The sequence below is a fragment of the Ovis aries genome, chromosome 1 (genome assembly GCF_016772045.2).
Source record: "Ovis aries strain OAR_USU_Benz2616 breed Rambouillet chromosome 1, ARS-UI_Ramb_v3.0, whole genome shotgun sequence".
Lineage (NCBI taxonomy): Eukaryota > Metazoa > Chordata > Mammalia > Artiodactyla > Bovidae > Ovis > Ovis aries.
The window spans coordinates 136,048,727-136,075,730 of record NC_056054.1 but is presented as its reverse complement, the minus strand read 5'-3'; the positions used below and the strand labels follow the sequence as shown (position 1 = coordinate 136,075,730).

At 35.2% G+C, this 27,004-nt stretch overlaps 1 protein-coding gene across 1 annotated transcript in view; it reads left to right on the top strand.

The window, feature by feature from the left end:
- The window catches only part of NCAM2 (neural cell adhesion molecule 2), a 607,059-nt gene extending 581,056 nt beyond the window's left edge, over nucleotides 1-26,003 (top strand). Inside the window, exons 16-18 of the mRNA XM_042230005.2 lie at nucleotides 9,054-9,258; nucleotides 13,702-13,821; nucleotides 20,504-26,003. Coding sequence (XP_042085939.1) covers nucleotides 9,054-9,258; nucleotides 13,702-13,821; nucleotides 20,504-20,615 — 437 coding nt within the window. The 3' untranslated portion in view covers nucleotides 20,616-26,003. The remainder of the gene's footprint in view (nucleotides 1-9,053; nucleotides 9,259-13,701; nucleotides 13,822-20,503) is intronic.
- Nucleotides 26,004-27,004: the final 1,001 nt, after the last annotated feature.

The following is a 27,004-nucleotide window of genomic DNA, read 5'->3' as shown; positions in this document are numbered from 1 at the left end:
AAATAATCAATTTAAGATCAATTTCCAGGTATATGAATGACAAGTGATTTTGGAAAGCAACAATCTAAATAACAGAGCAAGAAACTATATGAAATCTTAAGTTCACTTTTTAATTAGAATATTAGGTATGCTTTGTAAAGTTTTTTACTTTTAACTGTAGGATAATTGCTTTACAGTGCTGTGTTGTTTCTGCCATTTGACAGTGTGAAGCAGCCAGAAGTATACATATATCCTCTCTCTGGAGCCTCCTTCCCATCCACTCCCATCTCACCCCTCTAGGTTGTCACAGAGCACCAGGCTGTTCTCCCAATGCTATACCACAACTTCCCACCATCTGTCTATTTTACACATGGTAATGTATATATTTCAGTGCTGCTCTCTCCATTCTTCCCACTCTCTTCATCCCCTGCTCTGTCCACAAGTCCATTCCCTACATCTGTGACTATTCCTGCCCTGAAAATAGGATCATCAGCACCATTTTCCTAGACTTCATATATATGTGTTAACATGAAATATTTGCTTTTCTCTTTCTCACTTCACTCTGTGTAACAGGCTCTAGGTTCATCCACCTCATTTCAACTGACTCACATTTGTTCCTTTTATGACTGAGTAAGACTCTTGAGAGTCCCTTGGACCACAAGGAGATCCAACCAGTCCATTCTGAAGGAGATCAGCCCTGGGTGTTCTTTGGAAGGAATGATGCTAAAGCTGAAACTCCAGTACTTTGGCCACCTCATGTGAAGAGTTGGTTCATTGGAAAAGACTCTGATGCTGGGGGGGAATTGGGGGCAGGAGGAAAAGGGGACGACAGAGGATGAGATGGCTGGATGGCATCATCTGACTCAATGGACGTGAGTTTGAGTGAACTCCAGGAGATGGTGATGGACAGGGAGGCCTGGTGTGCTGCGATTCATGGGGTCGCAAAGAGTCGGACACGACTGAGCAACTGAACTGAACTGAATATTCCATTATATATATATATATATGTATATACATATATATATATATATATATATATATCACAACTTCTTCATTCATTCCTCTGCCAATGGACATCTAGGTTGCTTCCATGTCCTGGTTATTGTCAGTAGTGCTGCAATGGGCATTGGTGTGCATGTGTCTTTTTGAATTATGGTTTTCTCAGGGTATATGCCTGGTAATGGAATTGCTGGATCATATGGTAGTTTTATTTTTAGTTTTTAAAGGAGCCTCCATACTGTTCTCCATAGTGGCTGTATCAATTTACATTTCCACCTACAGTGCAAGCATTGTTGTTTAGTGGCTAAGTTGTGTCCAACTCTGCAACTCCATGGACGGTAGCATGCCAGGTTCCTCTGTCCATGGGATTTCCCAGACAAGAATACTAGAGTAAGTTGCCATTTCCTTCTCCAGGAGATCTTCCTGTCTCAGGCATCTTACCTGTGGTTCCTGCACTGGCAGATAGATTCTTTACCACTAAGCCACCAGGGAAGCCCCTTTCTCCACAGGTTCTCCAGCATTTTATATATATATATATATATCTATAGATAGATAGATAGATAGATAGATAGATAGATAGATGTTTCTATTATGGCCATTCTCACTGGTGTAGATGATACCTCATTGTAATTTTGTTTAGATTTTCTTTATTAATAAACAATGTTGCTCATCTTTTCATGTTTGTTGACCATCTGTTTTTCTTCTTTTGAGAAATGTCAGTCTAGATCTTCCACATATTTTTTGACTAGGTTGTTTGTTTTTCTGATAATGAGCTCCTTGTTTATTTTGGAGATTAATCCTTTGTCAGTTGCTTCTTTTGCTATTATTTTCTTCCATTCTCAGAGTTATCTTTTCATCTCATTTACAGTTTCCTTTGCTGTGCGAAAGCTTTTAAATTCAATTAGGTCCCATTAGTTTACTTTTGTTTTTATTCCCATTACTCTAGGAGGTGGGTCAAAGAGAATCTTTCTGTGAATTATGTCAATGAATGCTCTGCCTATGTTTTCATCTAATAGATTTTAATTTAAAATATATATTACCCCAGAGTGTACCTTTTATAATGCATGAAGATTACTCTAGGTCCTTCTTAATCTAAAAATCTTACCTTTGGGTCCTTTGTTGTGTTTTACAGAATCCAATGAATGAAATTAAATTAGGGAAACTTATGCTTCATAAATAAAACTGAACTTCAATCAATGTATGTTAAGCCTAAAGACTTACGTTAGTTTTAATCCCTTTTAGTACATATCAGGAAACCCCTCTAATGCTGAACTAATTTTGAAGCACTCAGTGAAGGTTTGTGAAGTCTAAGTGAATTAATAGTTCTTTAAAAAAAAAAAAAATGAAACTATATAGACACAAAAGTCTACAAATAATCCAGAAGTCTGATTTTAAATTAGCTGAGTTGCTGACCAACACAGCTTGTTTTCTTTGTTTGTTTTCTTTGTTTGTTTTCTTCTAAGATTCAGGATCTTAGCTCCCAAGCCAGGGATGGGACTTTCCCCACAGCAATAGAAGCTCAGAGTATTAACCACTGGACTACCAGGGAAGTCCCCCAAGACAGGTTAGAAGGAGCTCAAATGTAGAAAGCAGGCTGCTCCTTCTCTTTCCACATAGGATGAAACATATGTGCGTATAGATTTATACACAGGTTTTCCATAAATCATTTGATATATGAAAATGATGCACTAGGCAAAATGAAGGAAGAATGTGTAAACAGGAGACAAATAGACCTACCTCTATTGTAGAAGAGATTAGTATTTGTTCAAGGTCATGATGAACAACAAACATTTTCCTTGTAGTCTTTTGTACACTCAACTGTATTTATCAATGTGTGTGTGCTCAGTTGCACAGTCATATTTGTCTCTTTGCAATCCCATGGACTGTAGCCCACCAGGCTCCTCTGTCCATGGATTTTTCAGGCAAAAATACTGAAGTGGATTGCCATTTCCTACCTCAGGGTATATTTAGCACTATCATTTATGAAAATAGTTACCACTATTCTGGGTGCAACAACCAAATCTCCATTTAGGACCATTTAAATTTAAATTAATCACCATTTAAATTTTTTTTAGTTTTTTCTCTATATTTTTATCACAAATTTCTAATCTAAAAGTAATTCTCAACCTATAGAGAGTTAAATAAAAAACTGAACTACTTAAGAATCTAAACGCAATGGTACTTTTATAAATAAAATGTACTGTTTTTTTTTAAGTATTAGCATCAAACAATATTTCATGGAAAATTATTTAAGTGCTTTTAGCAGTAAGCTAATTTCTGCAACAGAAATATGAAAAAATCATGCATATGACAGCTGTGATTTTTTCCCCATATTTAAGTGTTTTGATTTTATATTTTGATGACTATTAAATTGCAATTACATAAGCTCTTGGGCTACATATTGGTTTAGTTAGGCAATTTCTAGCTTTCACAGTATGGGGGGTGCAGCTTGGAGGGTTGTTTAAAACTTCTCTTAGGCTGATTCTCATATTTGCTTCCAATAATAAAATATGTATGTACTAATAGATGTTTGAATTTTTGACACCTAAATTATTTATATGTTATTAATTCTAACATGAAATCCCTTTTCAAAGAGAAATATAAAAGAACACCAAAAAAAAAAAAAATCTGAAAACAAGGATTCAAGAAAAATACAGAAAAGCAAGAAATAATTATTTGCATTTTTTTACCACTTTTAAATAGTTGTTTTTCTACTAGTAGCATAGAAAAAATGAATATTGACATGTTTATGCAAGCAAATTACACATTTTAATTTATTCACTAGTTTTATTACTATCTTTTGACTATTTGATGCTGCTGCTGCTGCTGCTAAGTCACTTCAGTTGTGTCTGACTCTGCGACCCCAGAGATGGCAGCCCATCAGGCTCCTCTGTCCCTGGGATTCTCCAGACAAGAATATTGGAGTGGGTTGCCATCTCCTTTTCCAATGCATGCATGCATTTTAAGTCGTGTCCGACTCTGTGCCACCCAATGGACAGCAGCCCTCCAACCTCCTCTGTCCACAGGATTCTCCAGACAAGAATATTGGAGTAGCTTGCCATTTCCTTTTCCCATTTAATGCTGAGTAAAATCTTGACTTAAACAAGGTATTAAAAAAAACATAAAACTGAGAAGTTTCCTATTGGTCTAGTCATTAGGATTCGGTGCTTTCATTGCCATGGTTTGGGTTCAATCCCTGGTTCAGGAACTAGGATCCCAGAAGCCATGCAGTGTGGCATATATATATATATATATATATATATATATATATATATATATGCACTAAGTTGCTTCAGTTCTGTGCGACTCTTCGAGACCCTATGGACTGTCGCCTGCCAGGCTCCTCTGTCCATGGATTCTCCAGGCAAGAATATTGGAGTGGGTTGCCATGCCTTCTGGCTAAATAAATAGTCTTCAGTTCTACAGATCGAATATTAAGGGTTATCTTGTAATGTGGAAACCTGAAAATATTTTTGTTTTCGTAATGGAGTTAAATAAAACTTAAGTCATAAAGCACATATGTAAGTATTCTGGGAAGCTAAAAAGAAAAGATATCTTTAAAATCCTTTAAATGATTGTCATGCTTAGTTTCAATGTATTAAGTAATTAAAACCATAATTTACTTATAAAGATTTTTTGTATGTTGCTAAGGACATAAATCATTCCTAGTCCCCAAATCCTACTGATGCAATGCTATATATGGTAATGACTCTGTGAGAAGTCCAGAGAAATAAGTGAACTTCTACAATAGACCAAGTTGGTAGCAAAAGAAAGAAGGAAAATATAAGGAAATTTAGCTTTCATAATTATTATAGCTTAACTTCATGGAATATGAGAAAATATAAACATTTAAATATATTGTTGGTGATGGACAGGGAGGCCTGGCATGCTGCGATTCATGGGGTTGCAAAAAGTCAGACACAACTGAGCGACTGAACTAAACTGAACTGAAATATATTGTTAAGCTAAAAAAAGCTTTCACCAAAGAATGTAATTAAATATTTATTACATAAACCTATTTGATATCCATGCCTATTCCTTGCAGTGACAAAATATATATTTAGTTTTTCTTAAAAAGTAACTTTACGTAGTCATCCAACTTTGTAATCATTAGTTAAAAAGGTATAACTTCATTTCTCTAGGAAAAAAGTAATAACTCTTAAGGTCACTATTCCCCCACTGTAAGATGCTTTATAAATATAATGTTTCTAAGCACTTTTTTGAACTCAGGAATTAAGCAGATCAATATACTGGTTTAATACTAAAAAGGTCACAAATAAAATATTTATCATTTAAAAGCTAACTAGCTAAAACTAAGTCATTTCAAAACAGTGACTGTATTCTCAGAAGAATAATCAATGCTTAACAAGAGATTCTGAAGTTTGCTGATGAAGAAATATATTTATTGAACTAATTTAATTTCAAACAGTCAATTTTTTCACCAAAACTGCATTTCCACAGAATTTTGTGATAATAATAATGATACTTGTTAAATTTTTACCTTGTGATTTAAATACATTATTATATTCACAAGTCTTTCCAACAACTTCATGGCTTAGTTTGTAGAGATTGTTTTCCAAAGTGTCCCCATTTTCAATAAAGAGGCATCTCAGCCTTAGAGAAAAGTTAACTGACTCAACAAAGGATATGGAGGAGTAAGTGATGGAAGCAGGATTTTCTGATGCCAGATTCAGTGCCTTTTCTAACAAAGCAAAAGTCTTCACATTTTAAAAATAGTAAATGGGGATTTATGTCATTGACCAGATATATCATCATTGAGCTGTGGGATTCATTGCCTAAAACTTTGACTAGGTATGCATGTGAGAGGAATCTAAATGAAGTAGGAAAGAAGTAATTGAAGTTCAAATGTCCATTTGAGTCACTATATCCACAGGGGCTTACACTCAATCAAATCGTTATTTTTTTACTCTTCTTGTCTGAACTTTGGTGGTTGAATCATGTGAGGCAAATCCAAAGTAATTAAAATTAACACTGAAAAACATATTTTTGCTTTACATAAAATCAAAGATCTCTCATAAGGAAATGTCTTTATTGTAACAGTAGATTCTGGTGAGGATCATTTATATTTGAAAAGGAATAATGAAAGAAAAATATAATTGTTTAAAGTGCTGAAACAAAACCTAGTTTTCTTGTTACATTATTTTTCTAGCATGAGGTACTAGGTTTTTTAATAGTGCATACAGATACATCTTTGAAAATTTTAAAATAATATTTGGAATCTCATTGTCCATTTGTATATTGAAACTTTACATGAAAAAAATACCAAATTCCCATGGCTGAAAAATATTTTGTTTCTCTAGTTTTTCCTTAAAGTGGGTTCATATGATAAGAGAATAGTTCCCTCAAAGTTAATAATGTCTCTGGATTCGCACTAGGCAATTTTTCTACACTAAAACCATCTAAATAGCATGTAAACTTCGATGGGGGAAGGAGATTCTGAAAAGGCATGAAAATTTTTTTTCCTCCAACACTGTGTTTCTATTGCCTGTTTCTAATTATGGGAAATAAAATAATTGTAATCAAAATGACAATTTTTAAAGGCATGTGAGTTTCAGGTTTGTTGATTCTGTGGTTAAAGAATTCTTATTTGCAACAACACAGGATGCTGTACAGGAATATCTGTGTTCTAGCACAGGTGATGGCACCCACTCCAGAACTCTTGCCTGGAGAATCCCGTGGATGGAGGAGCCTGGTGGGTTGCAGTCCATGGGGTCACTAAGAGTCAAACACGACTGAGAGACTTCACTTGCACTTTTCACTTTCATGCACTGGAGAAGGAAATCCAACCCACTCCAGTGTTCTTGCCTGGAGAATCCCAGGGACGGGGAAGCCTGGTGGGCTGCTGTCTATGGGGTCACACAGAGTCGGACACAACTGAAGCGACTCAGGAGCAGCAGCAGCAGCAACACAGGTGAACCATGAGGTCGCCTGAGTAAGTGCCAGGCACCATGTCACAGAAGGATTTTTATGACTCTACCTGCAAACTCTGGGAGTGTTAAGAAATATGTTGTTATTGTTTAGTTACTAAGTATCCCTCTTTTGTGACCTCATTAACTGTAATCCTCGAGACTCCTTTGTCCATGGGATTTCCCAGGAAAGAGCAGTGGAGTGGGTTGCCATTTCCTCCTCCAGGGAATCTCCCCAACCCAGGGATCAAACCTGTGTCTCCTGAATTGGCAGGCAGATTCTATAGTATACCACTGAGCCACAAGGCAAGCCTGTTATGGATATATAAATAATATGTATTTCCTGAAAAAAAAATTTAGATATGAAATTCAGAAAAATAAACTAGTATTCAGACAGGTGTGATATATTCAAGACTGGCCTGTTAGTAGAAAATTCAACATAAGAACTCTTATATCAGTTCCTTTGGATCACAATTTCTTCAATTGTGGTTAAAATATATTAGACCTAACTTTAAAAATATGACTTAGAAAATCTTTATTTTGCATATATATTTTTTTCAGAAGTAGTTTTCTCAAAACCCAAATTTGCTTCTGTATCTGTCACTTGAATTGCACACCACTCACAGATTGAGCATGCTATTGTGATACTGAGTGGTAAATGTATTTTATCATTTAAAATGATAATTATGTTTATAATGTTATATAGGCAAATTTTAACATCATCATGGTCATTTTGAACAATTTTATGTAACTGTCATATGCTTCTGTTTTTTACCTCTAGATAACACATATCTCCAGTTTAATCTTCTATCTTTCCGTTATGCTCTCTTTCCTATCTGCATTGTTATAGTTGAGGAATTGCCCTTCATATTCAACTACAGGCATATAATATTTGATTCATTTTTGCTGCATTATCCCTCTTGCTATTTCTACTCTGTTAGTCAGTCTATTCCACCCTATTCTCTATCACCTCTTTCATGAATCCTTTGTGTATGACTTGTGGAATTTCCTCCAACCACATGTCATGAAAAAGTGCCTCCCATCTTTCCCTACCTTTTCATGATATGACTTCAGCCAGTCAGTTCAGTTGCTCAGTCATGTTCAACTCTTTGTGACCCCATGGACTGCAGCATGCCTGGCTTCCCTGTCCATCACCAACTCCCAGAGCTTACTCAAACTCATGTCCATTGAGTCCATCATGGATATGACTTCAGAAAGCTCACAACTCTGTTAAAGTTTGCCTCTGGTCTAATGTGATTTGTTAAACTATTAACTGGAAAAATACAAGTAAATATTTTATTCTAAAATGATGCAGAACAGGAATAGAGATGTAGATGTAGAGAATGAACTTGTGGACACAGAAGGATGGAGGAGAGGATGGAACAAATTGAGAGAGTACCACTGACATATCCACACTACCACGTGTAAAATATTAGCACGTAGCCAGTGGGAAGTTGCTGTATAGCACAGGGAGCTTAGCTCTGTTCTGTGATGACGTAGAGGGGCCAGACAGGGGTAGTGGGAGGGAGGCTCAAAAAGGACAGGATGTATGTACACATATGACTGATTCACATTGTTGTACAGCAGAAACTAACACATTGAAAAGCAGTTGCATTCTGATAAAAATGATGATTTTTGAAATATTTCCAGGCTGATATTTTAAAGTGTATCCTCTGTCAAAGCAAAGTGCTATAGCATCATTTCAAGACTAAGTCTTAAAACTAACATTATTCCAAATAGAACATCTATTTAACACATCTCTTACAGGAGTATTGATTACATTTTTTTTTCTTTGAACAAAGTGATGATCTTAAAAATGACTCTAACTTTCTTGTAGAGTACAATTAGGGTTATAATAAAATATTCATTATCTTCCCCAAAGGTAATCAAGAAGTATACTGTAAACTAGAGTTAGAGTGTTTTTTCTGAAGAAAATTTGTAAAGGATATTTCAAATTCTAACATGTCAGTTGCTTAAAACATTGTTTGAAAACCAGACAATAGCTCATGAAATTGACGTGTGCTAGTAAAGATATTTTCTTGTCTCTTAAGTTGAATATTTCTCAGATAAGATGATTTCTTTTTAAAAATAACGGTATAATCTTTTCTAACTTGAGGTTTAATACAATTATTTTCTTTTATTTTTAAGACACCCTTTTTAATGGTCTTGGGCTTGGAGCAGTCATTGGTCTGGGAGTCGCCGCACTCTTGCTAATCCTGGTGGTAACAGATGTCAGCTGCTTCTTTATTCGACAGTGTGGGTTATTGATGTGTATCACCAGGAGAATGTGTGGGAAGAAAAGTGGCTCCAGTGGTAAAAGTAAAGAACTTGAAGAAGGAAAAGCTGCATACCTGTGAGTATCAGACATCTGTGTCACAGTAATGAAAGACTTTTTATATCACTACAAGGAGTTCAAAATTTACATTTTCTTTATGTAAAACTCTGAGTGATATGCAAAAAAATGTTCCATATTAGCATCAACTTCAAAAGTTCTCTCATGTTCCTACCCAGACAAGACCACACTATTCCAGGTAACTCCCTCTCTCCCATGCAACTACTATTCTGATTTTTTTCACCATAGATAACTTTTAGCTCTTATAAAACTTGATATGTGTCTGGCTTCTTTCATTCAACATAATGTTTTAGAATTCATTCATGGTGTTCTATTTGTCAGTGATTCATTTCATTTTATTGTTGAGTCATTTCAATTCATTCTTGATTCATATATTTAGGCATTTTATGGTTTCATGCATTATTTCTTAGACTTAAGGATAGAGGAGAATTCATTTTTGCATGGCTGCACTGCTTTGTTTTACTTTTAATCTCCAAACCCATTTCACACTTACTAGGCATTTCATCTTGGAGAAGGCAGTGGCACCCCACTCCTGTACTCTTGCCTGGAAAATCCCATGGATGGAGGAGCCTGGTAAGCTGCAGTCCATGGGGTCACTAAGAGTCAAACACGACTGAGTGACTTCACTTTCACTTTCATGCACTGGAGAAGGAAATGGCAACCCACTCCAGTGTTCTTGCCTGGAGAATCCCAGGGACGGGGGAGCCTGGTGGGCTTCCCTCTTTGGGGTCGCACAGAGTTGGACATGACTGAAGCGACTTAGCAGCAGCAGCAGCAGGCATTTCATCTATGACCATTTATTATAGATATTATGTAAGGAATATTTTCACCTTTTGTGGTGTTGGAGAAGACTTTTGAGAGTCCCTTGGACTGCAAGGAGAGCCAACCAGTCCATTCGGAAGGAGATCAACCCTGGATTTCTTTGGAAGGAATGATGCTAAAGCTGAAACTCCAGTACTTTGGCCACCTCATGGGAAGAGTTGACTCATTGGAGAAGACTTTGATGCTGGGAGGGATTGGGGACAGGAGAAGAAGGGGACAACCGAGGATGAGATGGCTGGATGGCATCACTGACTCGATGGACGCGAGTCCAAGTGAACTCCGGGAGTTGGTGATGGACAGGGAGGCCTGGCGTGCTGCGATTCATGGGGTCACAGAGTCGGACACGACTGAGCGACTGAACTGAACTGAACTGAAAGGGATAATAAAATGAATAGTACACATTTTCAGTTAAAAAATTAGTTTAAATATCCCAAAGTGTCACCTGCTTAGTTGTTGGACAGAGTGGATAGCAAAGAACAAAATGAAATTAGACTATTTTAATGCTTGAAAGAATAATGAACATATGACATATTGAATACAATGAGATCTATTCCTATTCACTATCTCTTGCTATCCTCATAGAAACATACACTTTCTCATAACTTGCTGTACTTTTAAATTGCCTGATTAACTAAAGAAATGTATCACCAAATTTAACTTTAGTTCATTTTCCCATATACAGAAAACAACATACTATTTAACATAATTATACATATATTATATACACATGATACATATATATGCACACATGACTCAAAACTGAATTTTGTATATACTCATTCTTGCTCTGCTGCTGCTGCTGCTAAGTCGCTTCAGTCGTGTCCGACTCTGTGCGACCCCATGGGTGGCAGCCCACCAGGCTCCCCCGTCCCTGGGATTCTCCAGGCAAGAACACTGGAGTGGGTTGCCATTTCCTTCTCCAATGCATGAAAGTGAAAAGTGAAAGTGAAGTCGCTCAGTCGTGTTCGACCCTTAGTAACCCCATGGACTGCAGCCCAGCAGGCTGATCCGTCCATGGAATTTTCCAGGCAAGAGTACTGGAGTGGGGTGCCACTGCTCTACTATTAACTAAATGGAACAAGTATTAGGTAACAAGCACTGCCATACAACCTAGGGATAAAGTGGTGAACAAAACACAAGAATTTTATTCACATGGAATTCACATTTTGATGTAAGAATACAGATAATAAATGCTAAAATTGAAACTATTTTTAGTGACAGCACTAAAAAATAAAGAAAAACAGAATGGTATACTGCTACTAGAGTTTCAGTCACTAAAGACCTCTAGCTGGAGGTGAAACTAAACTGAAGAGTGAGTGATCAAGAGTCACAAATATAATGATCAAGAGGAAGAGCATTCTAATCAGGTGCAACAATAGTACAGAGGCTGTTAAGGCAGGAATGAGCTATGTTAAGCACGAAGTAGATCTGAGTGGAGTAAGACAGGTAAAGACACTGGTACCAATATTAGTTAGGAGAATTATCTGAGTACAAAGGGATTAAATCTTGTTGGGTTAAATATTTTTTAAATAGAAAGTGAATTAGTTTTTTAATTATTTTGTAAAGATTTATTTAGTTGCTTTGAAGAATGGATTACTGGAAGGTTGGTAGGTGTAAAGGAAAGATATAAAGTCAAGGAGAATAGATAGGAGAATCTTTAAATATTTCAGGTGGAAAGAGATGGTCTTCTGTACCAAGATAGTAGAATATAGACATATGAACGAGTATACCATCCAGATATAGATGAGGTATAGCCAACTACTGGGAGCTGATTTGACTTTGAGGTGATAGCAAGAGAGAAATCAGAAAGAACCTCTTGTTTTGTCTTACTTGTCTAGAAGGATGTTGGTGACCACGTGCAAAACAAGCAGATCTATCCCAGCTCTGTCGTTTGCTTCTGTTTGACTTTATTAATTGGTGGTTTATCCACCAACACTTCTGTTTGTAATTCCTGCTGAGATCGATTAATCTTAAAGTCTTGGAAAGATGAAAGCACATGGTTCATTCCATTCTTGTTGTCCATCATAGCTTTTAAAATCATGATTTTCCCTGCATTAGGGAAAAAGTTTTTAAATTTTTCAAAAAGTCATTGTTTCAACTGAAAAATATATAGAAAATCTCAATGACAGATAGGATATAATTAATTTGATTTATTGAATATGTAATATTTTCTAAACATGATCTCAAGCATTCTTAGACTAGTCTTTTGATGTGATCAGAAGTTATAAGACTGAGTATATTCATTACAAAACACATTAACTACACACTTAGAGCATCTTTATTTGAAGAATTTTATATTGCAGAAAAAATGAGAAAGTCGATAGTATGCAAGATAGCATTTGTGTAAACTAGAATATTCCATTATTTGGCTTTTATTGTAAATTAGCATTTATCTTAAATTCTCAGTTTATCTTATAAACTGGCTAATGATTACTATTTTCTCAAACTACATGCATACTCTCATTTACCCAAGCATTGATTTGCAATAGCAAATACTATTGAACACCTAGATAACCAGGCACTTTGGCGCTAGTGGTAAAGAATGCTCTTGCCAATGCAAATATAAGAGACACAGATTCGATCCCTGGGTCAGGAAGATCCCTTGCAGAAGGGAATGGCAACCCACTCCAGTATTCTTGCCTGGAGAATCCCATGGACAGAGGAGCCTGGCAGGCTACTGAACATAGGGTTGCAAAGAGGCAGACACGACTGAAGCAACTTAGCACATGCACATCTAAGTTTCAGAGATATAAATGTAAGGAAAAACAAACTAGTCCCTGGTATTGGCTTGTTACTCTGATGGGAAACACATTTTGCTTTTTAAAAAATCAAATAGGTAAATAAATAAGAAAGTTTTGTGTAAATGTTCACTTTTTAGAAGAGAATTTACCTAATCAGATTTATATAAGCAAGTTGTAAAAAAAAAATAAAGCAATAAAATATAAAAAACAATAGCAGGTGACTAGCAGTGTGTGTATATGAGTGTGTGTTCTAGTGCATGTGTGCTCGGTTGTGTCTGGCTCTGTAACCCCATGGACTAGGGCCGGCCAGACTCTGTCCATGGAATTCTCCAGGCAAGAACACTGGAGTGTTCCTTTCTCAAGGGTTCCTTCCAGACCCAGGGATCAAAGCCATGGCTCTTTTGTCTCCTGCATTGGCAGGTGGATTCTTTACCAACTGCACCCCCGTGTGTGTGTAATTTGCTTTTCAACATGCGTGAACAGGGATACCCAAATCCAGCCCCCTTTGTTACCACATGGGAAAAGGGAATTATACCCAGATACCTCATGTCATGAATTTTATGTGTCAAAATATTTTTATTTATTTCCCAGAAGTGAATGATCAAATTTTAAATTTGAATTATTTTGTGGAATATTTAACACAGTTTTGTTGAAAATAATTCTGGACAAAATGGAATTTCTTCTTTCCATTTTTTTTTTTTGAACAATATTTGGCTAGATAAATTTCAATGGGAACAAGATTCTTAGTAAATATTCCATTCTAGCCGCATTGGATTTATTTAAAGGGTGATGAGATTTTGTGGAGATTTTTAGCTATGTTCCATAATGCATCCACTCTTGCATTTTATAGGTAAGATTTTATTTTTCTTTATTTTTCTAGGAAAGATGGATCAAAAGAACCAATAGTGGAGATGAGAACAGAGGATGAAAGAATTACTAATCATGAAGATGGGAGCCCAGTAAATGAGCCAAATGAAACCACACCACTAACAGAACCTGAGTATGTATCTTGAAATCCTTAATTATTTTTGGATAAATATTTGTAAACTGACTATCACATTATCATTATCAATAGCATGTATTGACAAATAACCTTTTATTAATTTAAATTTTATTTTTTTACTTTACAATACTGTATTGGTTTTGCCATACATTGACATGAATCCACCACAGGTGTACATGAGTTCCCAACCCTGAACCCCCCTCCCACCACCCTCCCCATATCATCTCTCTGGGTCATCGCAGTGCACCAGCCCCAGGCATCCTGTATCCTGTATCAAAACTAGACTAGCGATTCGTCTCTTACACGATAGTATACACGTTTCAATGCCATTCTCCCAAATCATCCCACCCTCTCCCTCTCCCACAGAGTCCAAAAGTCTGTTCCTTACATCTGTGTCTCTTTTGCTGTCTCGCATTAAGGGTTATCATTACCATCTTTCTAAATTCCATATATATGTGTTATAACATTTTAAAAATTATGTTTCTTCTTCAATGAAAGTACATGTGAATATCAAAATTGAGATATTTCACATAAAATTTGTATTGGCATTGAAACATGTATATTATCATATGTGAAACAAATCGCCAGTCCAACTTCAATGCATGATACAAGATGCCTGGGGCTGGTGCACTGGGATCACCCAGAGGGATGGGATGAGGAAGGTGGTGGGAGGGGGAGTTCAGGATGGGGAACACACATGCACCCATTAAAATAAATAAATAAATAAATATTAATAAATTTATGCAAATATATCAAAATAATGGAAGTATGGTTCATATTTGGACTTTCCTGAACTGGTCTTGCTGTTTAAGAAAGTGGTGCTTTCAAAATGTGATTGATTTTACTGAAATAAAAATATGTCAAGAAATTAGTTACTGCTCTGACTATGAATACACAGTTGTAAAATAGAAATTAATAGTGTGAAATAAACACAAGTCTATTTTTTAAATGTATATTTGTCAAGAAGAAGAGATGCTGTTAAATAATCTATATTTCAATGATGCTTGGTCTCCATTCAAAGTTATGTTATTTACTTAATTCTGCACCCATCAGAACTTGATTAAAACCATGATTAATACTTCAGCTAAACCCACAAAAGTGGACATGTGCAAAGATGATGTTCATGAATATAAAGGTTAAAATGTTTAGAAACAAAGGTATTATTAGAAAGTAATAACAGTGGTATTCAACTGAATATATTTCCCTTGCCGTGATGAAGGGGCTTGCATAACTCAATGAAAATATGAGCCACACCATGTAGGGCCACCCAAGATGGACCAGTCATAGTGAAATGTTCTGACAAAACTTGATCCACTGGAAGGAATGGCAAACCACTCCAATATACTAGCATGGGAACCCCATGGACTGTATAAGAGGCAAAAAAGTATGACACTGAAAGATAACCCCCCAGGTCGTAAGGTGTCCAGTGTACTGCTGGGGAGACTGGAGGACAGCTACTAACAGCTCCAGAAAATCTGATGCCACAAAGAACCGTATTGCATATGAACCTGGAATGTTAGGTCCATGCAAGTCAAATTGGTCATGGTCGAGCAGGACAGGGGAAAAATAAACATTATCTTAGGAATCAGTGAAGTAAAATGGACAGGAATGGGCGAATTTAATTCAGGTGACCATCACATCTACACCTGTGGGCAAGAATCCAAAGGAATAAATGGAGTAGCCCTTATAATAAACAAAATAATGAAAAATGCAGTTCTTGGTATTACCTCAAAAATGACAGAATAGCCTTGGTTTGTTACCAAGGCAAACCATTCAACATCATAGTAATCCAAGTTTATGCCCCAACCACTGATGCCAAAGAAGCTGAAGTTAATCAGTTCTAGAAGACCTGGGAGACTTCCTAGAACTGACACCAAAAAAAGATGTGCTATTCATCATAGGGGATTAGAAGGCAAAAGTAGGAAGTCAAGAAATATCTGTGATGTTTGACCTTGGAGTAAAAAATGAAGCAGAGCAAAGGCTAACAGAATTCTGCCAAGAGAACAAAATATATAACAGAACTATATACAGCTATATATAACAGAACTGATTATAGCAAACACCCTTTTACAACCACACAAGAGACAACTATACACATGGACCTCACCAAATGGTCAATGTGAAATCAGAATAATTACATTCTTTAGCTGAAGATGGAGTAGCTGAATATAGTCAGCAAAAACAAGACCTAGAGTTGACTGTGGCTCAGATCATCAGCTCCTCATAGCAAAATTCAGGCTTAAACTAAAGAAAGTAGGGAAAACTACTAGGCCAGTCAGGTATAGCTTAAATTAAATCCCCTATGAATATACAATGGGGGTGATGAATAGATTCAAAGGATTAGATCTAGTAAACAGAGTGCCTGAAGAACTTTGGACAGAGGTTTGTAATATTGTACAGGAGGCAGCAAACAAAACCATTCCAAAGAAAAAGAAATGCAAGAAGGCGAAGTGGTTGTCTGAGCAGGCTCTACAGAAAGCTGAAGAAAAAGAGAAGTGAAAATCAAGGGGGAAGGTACAACAGACATGGAACAACAAACTGGTTCAAAACTGGGGAAACAGTACATCAAGGCGGTTGTCACCTGCTTATTTAACTTACATGCAGTATACAATCATGCAAAATGCTGGGCTGGATGAAACTCAGTTTGATTGCTGGGATACCACTTTAATGACAGAAAGCCGAAAGAGTCTCCAGATGAGGGTGAAGGAGTAGAGTAAAAGAGTCAGCTTAAAACTCATTATTGAAAAAACAAAACAAAACAAAACTAAGGTCATGGCATCTGGTCTCATCACTTCATGGCAAATAGAAGGGGAAAAGGTGGAAGCAGTGACAGATTTTGTCTTTTGTGCTCTAAAACCACTGCAAATATCTAAGCAATTAGACAATTGCTTCTAACTTCATAGGAAAGCTATGACAAACCTAGACAGTGTGTTAAAAATTAGAGACATCGTTTTGCCAACAAAGGTGAAGATAGTCAAGCAATGGTCTTTCCAGTAGTCATATACGGATGTGAGAACTGGACAGTAAAGAAGGCAGAGTACTGAAAAATTGATGCTTTCCAACTGTGTTGCTGGAGAAGACTCTGGAGAGTCCTTGGACAGCAAGGAGATAAATCCAGTCACTCCTAAAGGAAACCAACCCTAAATATTCATTGGAAGAACTGATGTTGAAGTTGAACCCTCAATACTTTGGCCACCTAATGCCAACAGCTGACTTATTGGAAAAGACTCTGATGTTGGCAAAAACTGAAGACAGAAGGAGAAGAGGATGACAGAGGATGAGATGGTTGGATGGCATCACCAATTCAATGATGGCAACTTGGGCAAACTCCAGGAGATGGTGATGGACAGGAAAGCCTGACATGCTGTAGTCCAAGGAGTTTGAAGAGTTGGACACGACTTGTTGATTGAATAACAATAACAATTGAAAATATTTGATGGTTGGATGGCATCACCGATTCAATGACTGCCGGGGTCCAGCCCTGGTGGATCCAGGGTGATTCGAAGGTGGGGATGGAGTCTGCGTCCTTGGAAAAATACATATTTAATTACAGATATATAGAAAGATTAGAAATGGATAGTGTAGTAGGAAGATTAGTGGAGAAAAAGAGGCTGAATAACTTGGATTACGTGGAATAGCATCCATGTTCCAGATGGGAATTCAGCCAGAAAAACGAGGAGCAAGAAAGAACGACATGGGGGTATCAGTCTTTCTGGAAACTGATCCGATTTCTTTATTTTTGGGTTTGCTTATATACCTTTTGTTACATAAAGGGATGAACACAGAGTCACGCGGGGGTCAGCAGTCCTGACCTTTATCAAAATCAGGTGCTTCACATAAAAAGGCCTTAGGGATTTTATGATCCTTTCTTTCTGATAACCAAAAAACTTATTTCTTCCAAGGGTGTTTTTTCTTAAACCAGGCACCATCCTCCAAATAAAGTTACATTCCTATAGGGTGAGGGTGTAGTGAGTTAGAATCAAGAAAGGAATTTTTTCAACCCAAGGTTAGCATGATTAATCTTAAATGTTAATGCTTATTTCTCCTATATGCTAGTTATATTCATTATAAGGGCAGGGAGTATGGAGATTTAGCAGCAAACATCAGCCCAACAAACGAAAATCCTTCCACCAATGTTCCCCTTAAGATCTATTTAGTCTTAAGATAGTGATCAAGTTACATTTTTACATAGCAAGGACACAGTGATTTATAACAAAGTACAGTGATCTATTACAAAAGTGAAAATCCATTAACTCAAAAAGTCTAGTATTGCTAACATCAAAAACTACTATATTTCCTTTTCTATATTCCAGATACATTGATTAATATATTCCCAGGTGCCTAAGGATATGGAAGCCTGGCAGCAATCATTGACTCAAAAGAAGGAAAAGCCCTATGCTAATTAAGACTCTCAAAATACTCCAAAACTCTCTGTGCTGTTCATGGTTGAGAGGTAGTAAACAATCATGTGGCAGGAGTATGGATAATCCTGTCACACAAGCTAGTCTGTCAGCAAAGAGGTTTGACCTGAGACATCCTTGTCCCACCCAGGGGAGGGAATTAGCAGCAATTATTGACACAACAAATGAAAAATCCTTCACCAATATAATTCCTAACCAACCCACTATACTAATAATTTCTAACTCCCCAAAAGAATTTGCCTTTAGTAAGTCTAAAACATCTCATGCCTCTCAGATTGGGAGGCTGTAAACAATCACATGTGGCCGGACGAACCTATACAGGCAGGCTAGATAACCTTCAGAGGAGTCTGTAAGCTGAAACACTCCTGTCACGCCCAGGAATTTTTATTGCCTTGGAGCTGCACGTTTACTCCTTCTCCGAGAGAAATGGTTATGGGGAGAGCCCCCCGTAAAGTCAGAAGTGTAGGTGAGAGCATAAAACAGATTCTGGTTTTGGGGTAGATGCTCGGGAACAGGGGGTTTCCTGAGGCTTGATCACGCCTTTGCGTATGTCAAGCCTCCTTCCTCATGACCTTTGCCATGGGCGGAGTTCCTCACGCTGGCCCCCGGCAAATGACGGCAACTTGGGCAAACTCCAGGAGATGGTGATGGACAGGAAAGCCTGACATGCTGTAGTCCATGGGGTTGTGAAGAGTTGGACATGACTTGTTGATTGAATAACAATAACAATTGAAAATATTTGATACTGCCAAAATCAGGGTGATCACTTTATTCTTTAAATGTTGCTCTCCAAAATGACATTTACATTTTATTGTTTAAAAAAAAAATCATTTTTCTTTACTAGCTAGTATTCTCTTGGAGAGAAATTTGATTTAGGCGTCTCTAAGTCAAAGGCTGAGTGTTGTCACAGCTAAAGAAAATGACTTTTTTATAAACCCCCTTTATCTTCACTCAAGGGGCAAAATAATAATAATAATATTTAGACACAGGTAGTACTGCTCTGAAGCTTTAATTTTGGTTTAAATCTTCAGGCCCTTTTTAATGACTTCAGTTAGGGATTATTTCACTCTAATTTGAAGTTGACTCTTGAGGCAGCTTTTTAGGGTGGGTTCTGTACACTCCCCTTCAGAAATCAGAAATCTTTTCAATAAGCAAAATATTATACAACAAAGCAACTTCCTACCTGTTAGTTAACACTTACTATGATATAGTGGTGTGTATGAAAACTGGCTAGGAAAATGCCCTTATATAGAACAGGGCTATATTTTGAAAGAAAACAAAACAAAATCAAAGCAAGATAATTTAATAATTATTCTGATTCTCAATTAAAGAAAAAAAATACTCAACATAAAAATAACAAAATTATCAGTAATCTTTAAAAATATAATTTAACATAAACATAACTAATGAATAAATATATATATACAAAAATACACCATCCAAGAGTTAGTTGAAAACACTGATTAATTACAAGTGTAATAAATACTTCTGTTAGAGATATATTGATATTAAACATCTTGCTGCACTCCTGTTTAAGCTCTAAATTTCTGTATATTTTGCTGCTAGAAATAGCTCATTGTTTTTATACTCCTTTATGATTGATATTTTCAGTTCTTGGAGAAAACAGACAAGAAGAATTCTAAATGCACTATTTATAATAATCATAAAAGAGAGCCTGACCTAATAGTTTTAAGATAGATGATACTTCACTTCCAGCAATGAAATGACTTACTTTTGATTGTTTGGTTTTCATGTAATAGCTTTGACTTTCAGAAGACAGTGGCTTTCTCTTCTCATTCAGATATATATATATAAATTGCAAATACATCCCAGAGGAACTAGCACAGTATCATTATTCCATACAATGGTGAGGTTAAAGTCACAGAGGTGAATTCTATTTGTAACTTAATTATTACTTTAGCAAACCTGACTTTTTAAAAAAATTCATTCTAATATGTGTGTGTGTGTTAGTCATTTAGTCATGTCCACTGTTTGTGACACCATGCATTGTAGCCTACCAGACTCCTCTGTCCCTGGAATTCTCTAGGCAAGAATGCTGGAGTGGGTTACCATTCCCTTCTCCAGGGAGTCATCTCAACCCAGGGATTGAATCCCAGTCTCCCACATTGCAGGCAGATTCTTTACCATCTGAGCCACCTAATTGTACTCCATTTCCTTCTACAAAACAACTTATATGTTTAAGGATATCACTTAAAGTGCCTTAGCCAATTGTCTATTATTTTTATATTCTCTTCCAGAAAATTGCCTTTAAAAGAAGAAAATGGGAAAGAAGTCCTAAATCCAGAAACGATAGAAATTAAGGTTTCTAATGACATCATTCAATCAAAAGAAGACGACAGCAAAGCGTAACAGGAAGATTACAGTCTTGAATGATGAATGCTACAAAGAGCATTTGGATTGCAGTGACCCTATGACCAAAACTATTCCACTGACCTTAATTTCTTGGGAAACTTCTAGCTTGGAATAGCTTGTACACGTATACATAAGATCCAATATTCCTGCCCATGGTCCATTTCCTTTTGTTGTTATTGTTGTACTGTTGTTGCTTATTTTGTTATGAATTTCAATAGAGACCTGACTGGCACCAACTCTTGTGTATTCAATTGACTCTATGATTGAAGTACTGCAATTTATTATATAGGTGAAATGCTCTATTTCTTCAGAAGTGTATTTCCTACCACAACCTCTCCACAAATAAGAGCTTAAGAAAAAGCAAAACAAAAGCTTTATGAGCTAAATGTATAAAAAAGCCCTGCATGTTTTTTAGTACAATTTTGGGCATATAGATTATTAAAGTGGATTTCAGTTTAAGATGAAAATACTTAAGATTACACTTTTCATCCAGAGAACTTCAGGGAATTTAGGCTTGAAGGAGCTAGTTATCTTTAGCAGATGTTAAATATTGAGAGACACTTTGGAAAATTATTTTTAAGTTATAATTACAGTGCTACTTCAATGTTGATTTTTAATAGACTGAAGTGCCAGATCAAAATTGTTACCCATTTGAACGAATATTAGTTGTATGTAAAATTAGATTAGAAAGATTCCATAAATCTCTATCTCTTATAGATGCCACATTCACTCATAATGGATTACACACAATGAAAATGTATTACAAGTGAAATAATATTGATTTCTGCCCTCAGCTTCAAATAAAGTAAACTGAAATGGGAACAATATCAATGTTGTCTTGATATATTTATAAATGTGATATATGTGGTTATCTTTTACTTTTTAAACTAATTTTAATCAAAAAATGTCTTTAGTGTTTAAATACTTCAAATCATAATCTCAGATACATTTTTCCCATTATTTTAGATAATCTCTCTTTAAAAATTCATTTTCCAAGTGTTATAGGCCAACCATTATATGTAATTGGCTAATGGAACTTAAAATCCTTAGTGGTTAAATTATGGAGAAATTAACATTTAAACATTGCCATAAAAGTGTCCGTGATAAGTGATTAAATTGCCACTATGTGTTTTTATTCTGGATGTGGTAGCTAGAAGTCATTTTAAGATTTTGATAAACAATTTTGGTTCAAGAAATTCCTTAGATAATCAACGCAAATTTTCTAATATTACTTATTAGTAATATATACCAGAATAAATAAATATTAACTTCCAAGCTATGCAAGCTCCCAGAGGTAAAAGGCTGAAACATACTTCTCACTTATATATGAGGTTAAAAATATGTATTTATGATTATAAGTAGACATACCAAATGGGAGCAAGTTTTAGGTTATTTCTTACCCTAGAGAGCCAAAGGTTTCTTTAGGCCCCATCACATTCATAACCTTTCGTGTTTCAGGTGGTGAAGCTTAAATATAATAGGTTAGGAAATGCAGACCAATAGAACATTGGAGGAAAGTCTTAACAGTGGAGAGTGATACTGCTATTTTAGGGTATTTCTCTACGGGGATCATTTGACAAATATTAAGTGTAATACTAACATCACTCATGAACACTTTTATTTACAAAGTGCTTAAAACTGTCAACTTAGGAGAGACAACTAACTCTCCAAAACTGTAGTTATTAGAGGACAGAAGGTGCCCATTTGCATGTTCAGGCACTAATTCTCCACCGTGTCCTTGCCGTAGTGTACAGGGTTATACGATGCAGGAATCTCTCCTTGCTATCCTTTCAGGCACATCCTTAAGAAAAAAATCTTCCTGTGCCTACCTAAGAATTTGAGTAGGAATTATCCAACTCATCTCTTGATGAATTTGACTGTTGCTGTTTAAGTTATGCTTTTCTGATCATCTCTTTGCTTTATTTTACTTTCTTTTTCTTTTGATTTCCCTTTTGTATCAATGTGATAAAACTAAGAAAAAAAAAAATACTTGAATTAGTTTGTGCAGAGTAACTGGGCTTAGCAGAGTGTCCATGAAGCAATCGGCATGGATGCTCATTTTTCCAGGGTAGGGCTACATGGTATTAAAGTAAACACAGTGAAAGAATTAGAAAAACTAAGAAAGCAGTTTAGCATGTTTATGCTTGTGATATCTGTGCTATACTTCAAGAGCAGAGAAATCATAATAAAGAACACATATTTTTGTTTCCTCAGTCTGAAAGTTCCGATTCTGTCATTTCTTTGGACTTTTCACCATAAAGCAGTTTGATTAAATGCTTATTTTATATATATATATAAGTACATTATATATAAATATGTAGGCTGTTAAATTTTTTGCCATCAATGTGGAGTGATGATCTGAAGTTAACAGATAATCTGAAACTAATTGTAAACAGACTGTTTCAAGTGCATTGTTTCAATTGTCTGAGTGATCCTTATCTCTTGTCCTTGAAATCCATGCCCTGCGACAGCAAGGTTATACTGTGATAAACCTTTATTTTTCCTTTCTTTTTTTTTTAAGCATTTCAATGGAATACTCCAAATGACCCTACTTGTAAAAGTTTCAAAATGAGAGCTGGTTTGTAGTAAATTTTAAAATATGAGTAGACCTGAAATGATCTGTTTATTTTTCATTCTTTTTCTCAACTAAACATATCCATACATCTGTATAAACATTATTTTTAATGTCTGAGAGCACTCTTAAATGTTAGTAAAAATGTCAAAAGATTGAACTGAATATAGGTAGTGTTAAATAATTGGAATGCTGTGATATTTTAAACAAAGAAGCAAAAATATCTCTTAAAAATCTGGTATTTCTTGATAGGTTATGTGCAATTAGGCAATGACAATCTATATTCAATGACATATAAGAGAGAAAAGTAATATTAGCATTTTAGCATGTATTTTGTTTTTAAAACTGGCAAAAATTAATGTGTCAATGTACTTTATAATGATCTGCAAAGAAATTTAAAATTTTTAATTTCTAAAGATTTATTTATTATTTTTGTGGATTGACTTATGGCCATTCAATTGATTCTAACATCTCACATTAATATTAATGTAATGCTTTTCATTTTTTCCTTCATTTTTTACTACTAATACCTACAAAAGCATTTTTTCAAAGGCTATGTGATCCAGAAACGTTTACATGAATCTTGGTCTTTGAATTAAACATTTATATAAATAGAAGATTTTTATTAATCAAATTATTTATTTGAATGCCAACAATTAATTGTAACTTTATATTCATACCTTAAGTTTATGCTTCTTATTTTAAATAATTAAGAGGTATTTGTGCCTTTGGATTAACATGAACTTTATTAAAAGAAAAAAGAACTGCAATCTCTATTGATATATTTTGCTTATATCTATGACACTTGAATGATACTGTCTTATCTATATTTAGTGAATAAGCTCAGTTCAGGCTACTTCACCTTGAATACAAAATCTCAGTAAAACAAATTATTCTGTGCAACTTAGTTCCACTCCTGTTAAAGCAATTCTTTTAATACACACATAAAACATACTTAGATTGTTCTGTATCATTGTTCTAGACAATAAATACATTCTAGATATTGTTGAAATTGAGTTTTACTAGTTGTGAAACAAAGACAACAGACTTCTATTTAAAATAGGGTAAATTATTATGGTGTCACTTGGGTCTACATTATTCCTGTTATATATTTGACTGGGGATCATAAATCATCCTTCATTGTTGATGATAAGATAATCATTGATGAAAATATCTACAACTGAATTGGTAGAAAGAACAATCTCAATTTCTTAATTTTAGGAAATACTGAAATAGCATATTACAATTACATATTAAATTTGCAATGTTGTTTTTCATGAAGAATAATGTAAATGCTCAATTTCAATACCTCATGGGTTCTTTTTCATAATCATATCCAAAGAGCTTATTCAACAGACTTTATAAGTAGATGAAATTACACTTTTTAAATAAGATGGATTGCATTATTCATCTTTAGAAAGAAAATATTTGCATCTTGATATTAACCCTTTGAATCATTATTGCATTGTCTTTCACACTGAAATCGCATATGGATGTGTTAGCATATGCCAAAATTCAACTGTGGAAGGCTCACAGAAATGAAACACTTCAATCCTAAAGTGAAAATCTCTCAAAAATGTCTTCTACTTACAGGCTTAATAATGTTGAGATGGAATGATTACACATGTAACTGAGCCTATACGTAGCAATTGCTGAACAAATATGATTTCCTTCCAAGTTCCTCTTCTTCCTTTTTAAAAATTGTATTTTCCCATTAGATGCAGCTATTTAACAACATTACACAGAATGCTAATAATTTCTTCTCTTAGACTCATATGCAACATTTAATATTTATTTAGTAAACATATTTAATATCCTTAGAAAAATATTTTATTATTCACTATAGGATTTTACTGATACCTTAACTACATTAGTTGGTACCACTACTGTAATTTCTTAAATATTTTCAGGATTTTAACCACATGATGTTCTTAATAGTTAATATAAAAATTGCCCATACAAAGTTAATATTGCCACTTATTTTAATCGTTTTCCTAAAATTAAAGCATATATCTTTTAGCATCTGGTCTTAGCCTTCCTTGGAAAAATGAAGTATTGACTATTGGAGCATTTCAATCACAACCAAACATTGGAAATCAGATGAAACAAAGAACTGAAAGAATTCAGAAAGGCAAACTGAGCTCTGACACCAGGAGTAGGTAAGAAGGACCGTCATGTGAGGTGTTGGAGCAAGGACAAGGAAGACTGTACAGATAAAAATTAAGGCCAATAATAGTGATGTGAAGGAGCAAACTTACAGAAACCCACAGAAGAGAGTTAATATAAGTAGAACCTATGATTCAACTTTGCAAATAGGAGTTATTTTAGAGAAAAACAGGCATTGTGTAAAATAAATGGTACTGTTAAAGAGAAAACGTATCTATTCCAAGTTTTGAAGGGATGCTCATGGTTGAGCATTTGCCTCTAAACTCTGTTAGGCATCTGTAAACTTAGAAATAAAGTTTAAAAAAGAATCTTATTTTTTGGTATGTGAATTCTATGCTGTGTTCAGTATGCATTAAAACATGCTGCCTTTTATTTTCTTTAACTTATATATACCATTCAAATTCTATATTGTTAAGTTAGCGACCACAAAGTTTTCTTTTTGTTTCAATAGAGTATGTCCCTATGAAATGCTGTGTATATATGTCTAAACTGTAAAAATTATACTGCAAATGTTGAAGTTTTGTATTTATGAAAGACATTGAAAGTATGGCTTACAGTATATCAAAATTGTCACTCTTCACCATTTGTATATTAATAGTAAAAATACTTTTACTTTAATAAAGTGTTGCATTTATGTTTATTTTGAATAGTATCTTGCAATGAATGAGCTTATGACTTTACACATTTTTTTTTTTGAAAGAGGTTCCCAGACCTATCTCTATACATTCAAAAGAAGAAAATGCTTTCTGTCATCTTGCCTTATCCTGAGTCAATCTTTTGGCTTCTATGCCTTGTCCAGTCAGAGAATGTAATGAATAAACACTTGGTAAGAGCAGTGAATCTCAAACCATGGTCCCTAGACCAGTAGCATTGACACCACCTGGGAACATATTAAAAATGTAAACTTTTGGACCCCACCATGACCCTAAAAAATCAGAATAATCTGGGAGAGGGGCCCAGAAGCCTGTCTTTTTAACAAGTCATCACAGTACTTCTGAGGCACATAGAAATTTGATATGTACTTGGTAAAAAGTCACCTTAGAGATAAGGGTTCCAGTTCATGTCACGATTTTATTTCTCATGTTGATCATTTTTTTAGGACTTTGTGAGTTATAAAAAAAGTTAATCATTGCTCACAAGTTTTAACAAAGTATTTTCTTTAATTTTCTTTTTAAAACTAAATTTAATTCATTCTTAAAATGAAAAAAAAAGACCAAACTTTCACAAGGGATAATTTTCAATATAAGCTTTACAAATTGGTTAAACATACACACACACACACACACACACACACACATACATATACATATATATGTATATATAATAAAAGTAGCATTACATAAGCTTTGAAGGGTGAAAAAATGGGAACATTTAAATTTTGTATTGTTTCTTTTTTTCGCGCTGCTTTTTATTTTATTTTACTTTTTACTTTTTATTTTTACTTTATTTTACTTTACAATACTGTATTGGTTTTGCCATACATTGACATGAATCTGCCACGGGTGTACATGAGTTCCCAAACATGAACCCCCCCTCCCACCTCCCACCCCACATCATCCCTCCAGATCATCCCCGTGCACCAGCCCCCAAGCATCCTGCATCTTGCATCGAACATAGACTGGCAATTCATTTCTTACATGATAGTATA